The following is an 11,537-nucleotide window of genomic DNA, read 5'->3' as shown; positions in this document are numbered from 1 at the left end:
TTTGCTGGGAGGGTAGGGGACAAGGAACTACCCTGACAGGACACTTATTTTTTTAAGCTAATGATAGCTGTGTGTATGTTAAAGCCACCACATTGCAAGACATACATTTTAATCTCATTACCACTGCAGGCAATCATATTATTTACTGGCCTGCAGATAGAATTTTGCAAGTAGTCCTTAGGTTCCAGATACCCTTTAACTGGACTAGTTTAGTACCTGATCGATTTCAAAATTTGCTTTCACTGTTACCAGAGGTTCAGAAAATCTCTGAAGTACAAGGGCAAATTCACATGCTTCAAAATATGTATCAAGTTAAAAAGTATGCCTTTCAGACAGCTTATAGAGTATCCACCTTATGTACTAAGTATGATGTATTGTGTTCTATGACTAAGATTGTACAACAACCCCATCATATTATCGCTATGGGAATGTTATTGCTTGTGTTGTGCAGGAGTATGTTATTGTTGTTGTAAAGGACGTAATAATAGTAATACCTTTCATGTCCATGCTCATCATGCATTGTCATTACATCCAATCAAAACCCCTAAGGTTGAAGCATCTGATGTAGAATCTGAATTCCGAGATTTAATGCAAATAGAGATTTGAAAATGTTTGTTGTACTAGTAGTACAAAAGGGGGGGGGGTTGTGGAAGCAGAGAAAGAACTGACAGGAAGGGGATGCAATACATGACAGTTGGTTAGCAAGAGTCAGGCTAACTGTAACCCTGATAACGCGAGATTTGTAGAAGCGAGGATTGTGTGAGGCAGGTGAGAAAGAACTGTGTAAGAAGTCATTATGACCTGGTATAGATAAGGTGTAGAAGACCTTGTGTAGATAAGGTATAGAAAATATTGTATGTTGGCAAGAGTCAAAACAAGTGAGGAAATGAGATATCAAGACGGCCTATGTATAAACAAAATGCAACTGTTGCTCATTATTGTCTGTAACAAAAGGTATAAATGCTTGCTGTAATTGTTTACCTGTTGAGAGACCTGCTTAGCTCTCTCCCTCTGCGCAATTGTGAGAGTTAATAAAGCATCTGACTTGCTATACCTAAACAAATAGTGAGAACTCTGTTTTTCTCCGACACCCTATAGGCATGTTATTGAATAACTTCCTACTGTGAGGACTTTGCCCCTTTATCTGAAGCACACAACAAAGACTGCTAATGCATAGACAATACTCAATTAGATGCATCATTTGTCTGATCTGGTATGGAAATTCCTATGTTCCCTATATTTATTAAAAATAATTTCATTTCTTTTTACTCGTCTAGCACAGGTGTAAAGACAGAGGGAATATGCAGAATCCAGAGACCTGTGTTTTTCCAGTAACTAGGAAACTCACAAATTATCTCCAACTCATTTTCTTTCTATCCTAAAGACTACAATCGGACATGAGGTGCTTTGGTCCCATCCGCACACATCTCACGTTGTGTTACCATGTCACTGATTAGATTCTGATCTCAGTCACACAAGTGTGAATGTATAGTTCAGCTGAAGTCAATTGGTTAATGAGGAGTCAAACCAGTCCATATCTTCCTCCACCAAATACAATGGAATTTACTGCGTTTACACCTACACCATGACTGGTAAGAAATGTCATTATTATTATCTTTTGAGCATCTTTGTGCATGTAGCAGTGAAATTCCATAGAAACATAACAGCCATACTGGGTCAGACTAAAGGTCCATCTAGCCCAGTATCCTGCTTCCAACAGTGGCCAATGCCAGGTGCCCCAGGGGGAATGAACAGAACAGGTAACCATCAAGTGATCCATCCCCTGTTGCCCATTCCCAGCTTCTGGCAAACAGAGGCTAGGGACACCATCCCTGCCCATCCTGGCTAATAGCTGTTGATGGACCTATCCTTCATGAATTTATCTAGTTCTTTTTAAAACCCCGCTATAGTCTTGGCCTTCACACCATCCTCTGGCAAGGAGTTCCACAGGTTAACTTAGTATTTATCCCTAGGAGATGCATTTTCTCATTTCTAGGCTCTGTGAATCTGAGTCAAAAGTAATCATAGAATCAGTTACAGTCCACACCACCTACAAGTGTTATTACCTCTAGGAGGATTTGTAACAGGGAGGAAAAATAATGCATGTAGTTACAAAGAATGTCTGTAAAACATACACTGACTCCAATAGGACAGTGACACTTTAGTGATACCAAACTTTTTCACTGGGGCTGCCTCATATTAGGTCCTAAACCTATATTTAGGCACCTATATAAAAGGGGCACTGAGCATCACTTGTGCCCTTTGAGGTCATTTTGATTAGGAAGAGAAAATCAAACACCATGAATAAACTCTATAGCATTGATTACTTGCATACATTGATAGATTATTTGCCTCCCTTCTAAACTAAACACTCCCAATCTATGTATCTCTTATTTTATAGAAGATTTGACCCACTGGATGGTTTCATGCATATTAAAACAGAGTACGGTGACCAGAGGGGAAGTGTGAAAAATTGGGATGGGGGTGGGGGGTAATAAGTGCCTATATAAGAAAAAGCCCCCAAAATGGGGACTGTCCCTATAAAATCAGGACATCTGGTCACCCTAACACAGAGTCCACAATATTTCAGTAGCTGGAACATGTCCTATCTCTAATGGAAAGCATGTGGGGAATACAAAGAGAACATTCCCTAGGAGTGTCCTTCGATGTATTTCAGCTTTCCTATGTTTATACACTGTTTCCCAGGAACAATCACAGGGATTATGAGGGATCTGTACTCAGTACTTTATTGGCCAGTGATTAATTTTAATCTTTATTTTTTTTTCACCAGCAGAGGAGAGCGTTTCTGGAATAAATGGCAGAGAGAAACCACACTATGGTGACCGAGTTCATTTTCGTAGGATTCACAGATCATCCAGATCTACAGATCCCCCTCTTTATGTTGTTCCTAGTGATGTATGTGGTCAGCCTGATGGGGAATCTTGGGATGATAGCGTTAATCATGGTTGAAACCCGACTTCATACCCCCATGTACTTTTTCCTAAGCCAGATGTCCATTGTAGATATTGGATATTCCACTGCCATAGCTCCCAGGATGCTAATGACCTTTGTAGCAGAGACTAGAACCATTCCTTTGATTGAGTGTGCGGCACAACTATTCTTCATCTGTTTCTTTGTGACCAATGAATGTTGCCTCCTGGCTGTGATTGCGTATGACCGCTTCAAAGCTATCTGTAATCCACTGCTATACAGAGCCATTATGTCCAAGAGACACTGTGTCCTGTTAGTGGCTGGTACATATGTATGTGGCTCTGTGAATTCAGTTGTGCAAACTCTATTTATATTCAGTCTGTCCTTCTGCAGCTCCAATGTTGTCAACCATTTCTTCTGTGATGTGCCCCCCATGCTGAAGCTGTCCTGCTCTGACACCCATGTCACTGACCTTGTACTTTTCACTTTCTCTACTGTAATTGTCATGACTACTTTCCTGGGTGTCCTAATCTCCTACATGTGCATCCTTCTGGCCATTCTCAGGATCCGTTCTGCCAAGGGGAGACGCAAAACCTTTTCCACCTGCGCCTCCCACCTGACAGTCGTCACTATGTTTTATGGGACGCTGATATGTATATATTTAAGACCCAGTTCTAGCTACGTGATGGACCAAGACAAGGTTACCTCTGTGTTTTATGCCCTCGTGATCCCCATGTTGAACCCCCTGATCTACAGCCTGCGAAACAAGGAGGTAAATGATGCCTTTAAAAGGGTGATATACAAGAAGATTTTTTCTTGGTCATTATAATCATTATATTTTAACCAATAAACAGTAGATGGAATAAGAGTGAGTTCTCTGTCATTATCCTTATTTCTATGACTCAGCCACTCCATGTGATGTACAGAAAATCATATAATGGAACCCAGTCAAATACAATATTAGAAATTGCTGTTTTTAAGATCCATGAATGACGGTCTGTGACACTATGCAGAATCAGCAAGATGCTCTGATATTTGGCTTAAAGGACAATTGCCATTGCCTGTTATGTTTTAGGCCAGGTTGGAGTTCAGGTGAGAGGATGAGAAGATTGTATGTATCCTTCCTCGGTTCTGAGATTTCATCCAGTGGAGGGCACTGTTAAACATACTGAATCAAAGCAACCAGAACTGAGGTAACGATTATCAAAGCTCAGCTTAGGTCGATCGGCCATGTTCTCGGAATGTGTAATGATAAATTCCCCAGAAAAGTCCTCTCTGGTGAGCTTAGGGACTTAGTCTGAATAATGCAGAGTTGACCTTCGTCATGCAGAGCTAGCCTGCACCAAATCAGAGTATCTTCTCTCACCGCTGCATCATGCCGACATGAAGAGGACATTGTTTTACTCCTGAGTTCTCAACAGAGGAGGTTGTTTCCAGTCATCACAACCAGCCTCCCTGTCTTCATGGTTAGATGGAAGGGGAGCATCCCAAAACTTAAGAGGGATCCCAAACCTTTTTTTCTGTTTAACATGGGGTCACAGGCTGGAGAATGTTGAGAACCACTGGTTTTACTCATTGAAAACTGTTGCCGTTTTATGTAGGGCTTTTGTTTATTTATCTTCTCTCCAACCTATGAAAGAGTTTCTCTGGCAATCCTGAAATTACACCTCTACCCCAATATAATGCTGTCTGCGGGAGCCGAAAAATCTTACCGCGTTATAGGTGAAACCGCATTATATTGAACTTGCTTTGATCCATCGAAACGTGCAGCCCTGCCCCCTCCCCCCGGAGCACTGCTTTACCACGTTATATCTGAATTCGTGTTACATCGGGTCGCATTATATCGGGGTAGAGGTGTATATCAATGGTCTGCTTTCTTTGGCTTTCTTTGGACTTTGTAAACAGTGAGACAGGTTCGTCCCTGAAGTAACTCCCTTGTCTTGAGAGAATGATATGGGGACAGATCAAGAATGAATGTAGTCCAATCAATTTATAATGATGTACGATTGTGATGTACTAGTACACATTATGAAGTACTAGTGTGATGCGGCTATCACTATTCATAGCACCAGCAAGCTTCCTACACACGGTGACATTTGAATATTCATACTGGATATGCTCTGGTTAGTCCAGGGAAGTTTTGTCTGAATCATCGATCACTTAAATCCTCTTCTTGTGCTCCTAGGAATACTGCTTATGATTTTTCCATATATGTACAAAATGGAATGACGCTATAGTGCCATAACATAAAAGGACTATTTTCCTTTCAACACTTTAATACCGGTACAGGATTGGAAACCCCATCGTGCAATCAACCACTGCCCATGAGCAAATACACATTTTCAATGAGCAGTTAGACATCCAGTTCCCTGGACAACTCCCTGGAATGGGAGTTTGGTGCCTTTATATCCCCACTTAAACTCCTGCAGTCTGAACCAATATTGACTGAAGTCAATCGGAGTCTTTTCTTGTTTTGTCTTCTAAAAAGCAGGATCAGACTTCAACAACAGCAGCATTAATAACAGTTCCAGACCATCTCAACTAACTAAAAAGTGAGAGAGCCATGCAGTAGGCATGAGCACAGCATAACCCCGGAAAAAGCTAGAGAGAGCTTCTGTCACTGCGGCTACATAAGCTGGGGGTGGTAAAGTAAAAAATTGGTCCTTTCTTTCTTAGGACCTCCTGAGTTCAGGGAAACAGGAGACTGCATTAAAACAAAATACCAGAGCCCATCAGTTTCTACTTCCAACTGGAACATCCCCAGGGCCCTGAAATGTAGCTAGCTGCTTGGCCCATGTATTCCGTTAACATTAATACCGCAATACATAACACTCATTGACTGGATACAGCCGCATGCTCAGTTACAGTCGGTGTAAGAATATTATAGAACGTTGACATATTTTTCTAATAAAATTATATGGAAATTTTCCATAAGGAATTGGCTTCAGGTTTGAATACAGTATAAAACCTCTACTAGTGGAGGCTGGGGGAGATGCTTGTTTATTCACTGAGTGGATTATTTTAGTTTGGAACCAAAGATTAAACCTGGGCAGGAAATGGATTTCCTGTCCCATGAAAATTTTGGAGATTTTAAAAATGTCCCATCCCCAAAGCTGATATTTTCCTTTTTTCCACAAACCAAAAAGCTGGGGGAAAGTTGATTTTGATCAATCAAAATATTTTGTTCCAATAGTTCAAATTATATGAACATTAAACAAAATAATGAGCTAATTAACATTTTGAAACATTAATTTTGAACTAAAAAAAGGCAACTTTTCGTTTTGAAAATGTCAAAAATGAACATTTAGACAATGTTAAGCTTCTTTTTTCTTTCAATTTTTTTTAAATGAGTAATTCATTGAAACTGGAATTTTCCCACAAGAATATTTCATTTTTGATGAATCAGTATTTTCCAGTGCAGAAAGCATTGGGCTTAAATTGCAGCAAGGGTGGTTTAGGTTGGACATTAGGAAAAGTTTACTAACTGTCCGGGTGGTTAACCACTGGAATAAATTGCCTAGGGAGGTTGTGGAATCTCCATCATTGGAGATTTTTCAGAGCAGGTTAGACAAACACCTGTCAGGGTTGTTCTAGATGGTGCTTTGTCCTGCTATGAGTGCAGGGGACTGACTTATGACCTCTTGAGGTCCCTTCCAATCCTATGATTCTATGATTGATCCAATATTGCGCTCTAATATTTTTCATTGAAACTTTATTAATGCAAGATAAAAAGAACCCCCGTGAATGGGGTTGGGTAGCGGGTCAACTCTTGAATCCCGGAGGAAGTTGCATCTGAGTGTGCTTCAGTGGATTTATGTCCTCTCACCATTAATCACAATGGGCTAAACTCTATTATCCCTTGGCTCAAGTCTACCTCGCAGAGTTTAAGTGTAAGGCATTTCCATGGGGTAGAAAGTATCCTAACTACTGCTGGCCAAACTTCTTTGGCTGAAACTTTTTTTCAGAGAAAAATGCACATTCAGCTACACCAGAATGTTTGCCCAATTGTATTGGGTTCTTCGGGATGGAAAAACATCAAATAAATTCATTTCCCCACTGCTAAACCTTGCTGTTCAGTGTCTCACCTCTGCATGGAGGGGTGAAAGTAAAGCTCTAAATCAGTGTTGGTGAGAACAGGGGCTTGTTTGCATTGGGAAGCTATTCCTGAGCAAGATAATATGTGAATTTAAGGCACTAGAGCTATTCCTGAATAGCTCCTGGTATGGACACTCTTAATTTACTGGATTAAACTAAACCAGAAAATGGCATTCTTCTATGCGGCCATGTAGGGAGTTACATTAGCTAGCTGTAGAGTCCGGTTCCTAACGCAATAGAATTGTATCATTGGTGAGAATAGGGCTAATCAGTGTATAGCAATGATGAGAAAAAAAATTGTATGATCAAAAGAGCTCTGTGAATAGCTGATTTCTTGGGTTGCTGGCTAGTCTGAAACATAAATGAAAAATTTAGTTTCTGGTTGATCCAAATTGATTTTTTTTCCAAAAATTTCAATTTTTTTGGCTGACTGACAAGTTGAATGAAATGTTTTGTTTGATCAGTTGCTGTTTTTGCAATTGTTATTTTTTTTAATAAAATTGAAGTAAATTTTGAAACAAAAAGTCTTTTAAATGGGAAACTTAAAATATTGAGACCTTTTAGATTTTTCTGAGATTTTAGATCAAAGCAAAACAATTCATCTCATTTGACACAGATTCATAAAATATTTCAGTTAACCCAAATCTGCGTTCCTCAGAAAAAAAGTATTTTGGTCCAACTCCCCTCTCCCCCCAGTTCTAATGAACAATATATTGTGTTGCTCAGAGTAAAACTATCCCAATTCAAATTAGTCATGAGGCTCACATTTTCAACAGTGAGGGTGGTTAATGGCTGGAATGAACTACCATGGGAAGTGACGGTTTATCCAGCTACAGCTGCTGTGAAATCAAGACCCGATGGCTCTCTGGAAGTTACACTTAATAAAATGCCAGTTAATGGGCTTAATACAGAGGATAACTGTATAGAATTGTGACCTGAGTTATACAGTCAGACTAAACGATGTCATTGTCCTTTTTAGCCCTTAAAATATATTATCAATTTATAGCATTGCTGTAAGTAAACCTATAAAATCACTATTTGGCATTGACAACAAGGAGTCCTTTGGCACCTTAAAGACTAACAAATTTATTTGGGCATAAGCTATCGTGGGTTGGAATCTTCTGGGTTCTGGCCCATCATAGCTTATGCCCAAATAAATTTGTTAGTCTTTAAGGTGCCACAGGACTCCTTGTTGTCTTTGCTGAAACAGACTAACACGACTACCCCTCTGAAATATATAGCATTGGTGGGAGTAACATTACATGACCATTATTATTGATACTACTTCATTAATTCATTAGTATTGGGCTTAATCCCAACCCCATTCTTTTAGGTGCTGTACCAACATATAACAAAAAAACAACCTCTGGCCAAAGGAGCTTGTAATGTAAGCTGAAAATAAGAGACAACGGTACAGATGACAAACAGATGGGGAGCAACACAAGGTGACAACAAGATGATTGAGAATAAAGCTGAATAACAAGTTGCTAGAGCCTTGTCAGAATTTGATTTGTAAGTTTTTTATAATTTTAATTGATAATATCAATGTTTTATTTTTAAGCCTTTTTTATTTTAAATGTTTAAATCTTTACAATTGCGGGAAATTATGGGGGATCAGACAATGGGAGGTCAGACGTAATTTTGTTAATGACAGCCGACACTGAGATTCAAAAAGTTAAAGCTTTATAAATGTTAAAACACAAATTGTCAACATCACATGTCAAAATATACAAAATAAATATCCTTAAATCAAACTCTAATACATTCTCAAGCTGCAGTTTTTCTCATTCTGCCTATCTGTAAATTTCAATTATTATTGATGGCAATAATTTTTTCATTGGTTTGTGTGCATATGGTGAAATCAATAATGACCAACATTTATTGAGAAAAATCTATTCCTTCCAAGCCTAAGTATATACAATAACACTGGTTAAGAATAGATGGATATAGCACTAGTATGAATACAGATGTGATCAATATAAAGACAACTGCATAGTACTTCACTCTAGAAGGAAAAATCAAATGCATAATACAATGTGGGGAATAACTGGCTAGGAGAAGTGCTGCTGAGATGGATCTGGGAGTTCAAGTGGGTCACAAGTTGAGTATGAGCCAACAATGAGCTGCAGTTGTGAAAAGGGCTGTCTAGGGTGTATTACCAGGTGTGTTGTGTGTAAGACCAAGGCAGTGATTGTATGGCTCTGCTTGGCACTGGTGAGGCCTCAGTTGAAGTTCTGTGTCTAGGTTTGGGAGCCACGCTTTAGAAAGGACGTGGGCAAATAGGAGAGAGTCCAGAGGGGAAAAACAAAAATGACAAAAAGGGTTTACAAAACCTGATCTATTAGGAAAGTTTTAAAAAAATTGGGCATGTTTTGTTTTGAGACAAGACGACCGAGGAGGGACCTGATAACAGTCTTCAACTAGGTTAAGGGCTGCTATAAAGGGGATAGAGATCAATTGTGGCAGCCCGTATGAGGCCCAGACACTAACGAGAGCAAAAGCGTTGAATTCTCATAGTGCAAGTTACATACTGAGCATTAATTAAAGCATCACATTAAGAAATTAAACCTAGAAGCAAGTTTATTTTATTTTTAATCTCAGATAACCTTGCAGGGCACCATTTCAAATAGATTAATGGTCAAGAAACAAGGAAAGGTGTCTATATTCCAACAGCCACATAATGACAGGACCTTAGGTAACATTGTTCCTCTCAAGCAATTGTAAAACATAATTTCCACATGCTACATCAGTTCTTTGAGTTTCATTTAATTCTTGTACAACATTTGTGATACACAAATCAAGGCATTAACACATAGAGCATACTCCTACCCTTCTTCCAATTGTTCTTCTCAATTGACTGGAATTGTCATGGTGACAAATTAGCTGGGAATGTTTTTCCAGTCTATCACCCTCTTAAGAGCATCCTTAACCTCCTTGTTCCTCAGGCTGTAGATCAAGGGGTTCAACATGGGGACCACCAGGGTATAAAACACAGCAGAGATTTTCTCTTGTTCCAGTGAGTAGCTGGAACTGGGTTGTATGTGGCTTAAGCTCACAGGTCCATAGAACATGGTGACAGCTGTCAGATGAGAGGCACAGGTGGAGAAGGCTTTGAGCCTGCCCTTGGCGGAGCGGATCCTCAGGATAGAGAAGAGGATGTACAGATAAGAGATTATGACAAACAGGAGGGTGGACATGGCAATAACTCCAGAGAACGTTACAAGCAAAATCTCATTGATGTGGTTATCAGAGCAGGCAAGCTTCAGCAATGGGTTAGTGTCACAAAAGTAATGATTGATGATGTTGGGCCCACAGAACGACAACCTCAGCAAGCCACATGTGTGGGTCAGTGAGTTCACGAGCCCCCCTACATATGAGCTGGCCACTAGATGAATACAGACTCTCTTAGACATAACAGCGGTGTAGAGCAGAGGGTTACAAATGGCTACATAGCGGTCGTATGCCATCACGGCCAGCAGGAACCCTTCTGTGGTCACAAACACGACAAAAGAGAAGTGTTGGGCAATACAGGCAGAGTAAGAAATGCTTTTACTCCCCACTAAGAAATTCACCAGCATCCTTGGAGCGAAGACTGAGGAGTAGCAGAGGTCAACCACAGACAGGTTACTGAGGAAGAAGTACATGGGGGAATGGAGTCGGGGATCAACCCTGATCAACACAATCATCCCAAGATTCCCCACCAGCGTAAGAATGTAGATCACCAGGAACGCCACGAAGAGGGGTATCTGCAGCTCCTGACAATCTGTCAGCCCCAGGAGGATGAACTGGGTCACTATGCTGTGATTGCCCTCAGCCATTTATACAGGGGTGCATGAAACCATACCTGCCGGGATAACAAGAGTGAGCAGCATGGAAGAAGGAAATTTCATGGCATGAATTAAATCTGAATGACACCGCCGGGCTTGAATGTGGGTAGTGAATATCTTACAGGAAACCAACCGCCGTGATGTCTGGGAAGAGTTGGGATGGACCTTTAGATTTACACTCACTTTTTAATAGGACTGAGATTTTCAAGGCTGTCTAGGAGATTTAGTCATCCAAGTCTCCATAAAATTGACTGGAATTAGGCATCAAGTTCCCCATAGGGAGTTTCCAGATTCATGTCCATTATCACAAATGTTCTCCAATGAAATATACCTGGCATGTGTTTGAGTTTGAGCTTGGTACTTTATATTGTCTGCTCACTGAGGGTAAATTAGAAAGCACTCATACTTTAAATCCTTCCAGATTAGGGTGACCAGACAGTAAATGTGAAAAATCGGGATGGGGGTGAGGGTAATAGGAACCTATAGAAAAAAAGACCCAGAAATCGGAACTGTCCCTATAAAGTCGGGACATCCGGTCACCCTATTCCAGATAATCCTTTTAGATGACTACAATGTCTGTTATGCCCCAGTCACTTGGTTACTACTGCTTTGTAAAACATCCCCTGGCAGTGTTGCCAATCTCAAGGATTTGAAAACCATGACTCAGGCTTCCAAACATCATGC

The 11,537-nt window shown here is 40.2% G+C and overlaps 2 protein-coding genes across 2 annotated transcripts; one reads left to right on the top strand and one right to left on the bottom strand.

Annotated features, from left to right (window-relative positions):
• The first annotated feature begins 2,794 nt into the window (after positions 1 to 2,794).
• Positions 2,795 to 3,760, top strand: LOC128830234 (olfactory receptor 1019-like). The gene has a single exon (XM_054016021.1). It carries the CDS (start codon positions 2,816 to 2,818, stop codon positions 3,758 to 3,760), a length of 945 nt encoding a protein of 314 aa, XP_053871996.1. The 5' UTR covers positions 2,795 to 2,815.
• Positions 3,761 to 9,889: 6,129 nt separating this feature from the next.
• On the bottom strand, positions 9,890 to 10,844 carry LOC128830232 (olfactory receptor-like protein COR8). Its single transcript, XM_054016019.1, has one exon. The coding sequence runs from the start codon at positions 10,842 to 10,844 to the stop codon at positions 9,906 to 9,908; it is 939 nt and encodes a 312-aa protein (XP_053871994.1). The 3' UTR covers positions 9,890 to 9,905.
• Positions 10,845 to 11,537: the final 693 nt, after the last annotated feature.

This window comes from Malaclemys terrapin, chromosome 1 (assembly GCF_027887155.1).
Source record: "Malaclemys terrapin pileata isolate rMalTer1 chromosome 1, rMalTer1.hap1, whole genome shotgun sequence".
NCBI lineage: Eukaryota > Metazoa > Chordata > Testudines > Emydidae > Malaclemys > Malaclemys terrapin.
This window is presented reverse-complemented; position numbering and strand designations above follow the sequence as displayed.

Coding starts and splice junctions, on each gene's coding strand:
- LOC128830234 (XM_054016021.1), top strand. CDS start 2,816: ATGGCAGAGAGAAACCACACTATGGTGACCGAGTTCATTTTCGTAGGA.
- LOC128830232 (XM_054016019.1), bottom strand. CDS start 10,844: ATGGCTGAGGGCAATCACAGCATAGTGACCCAGTTCATCCTCCTGGGG.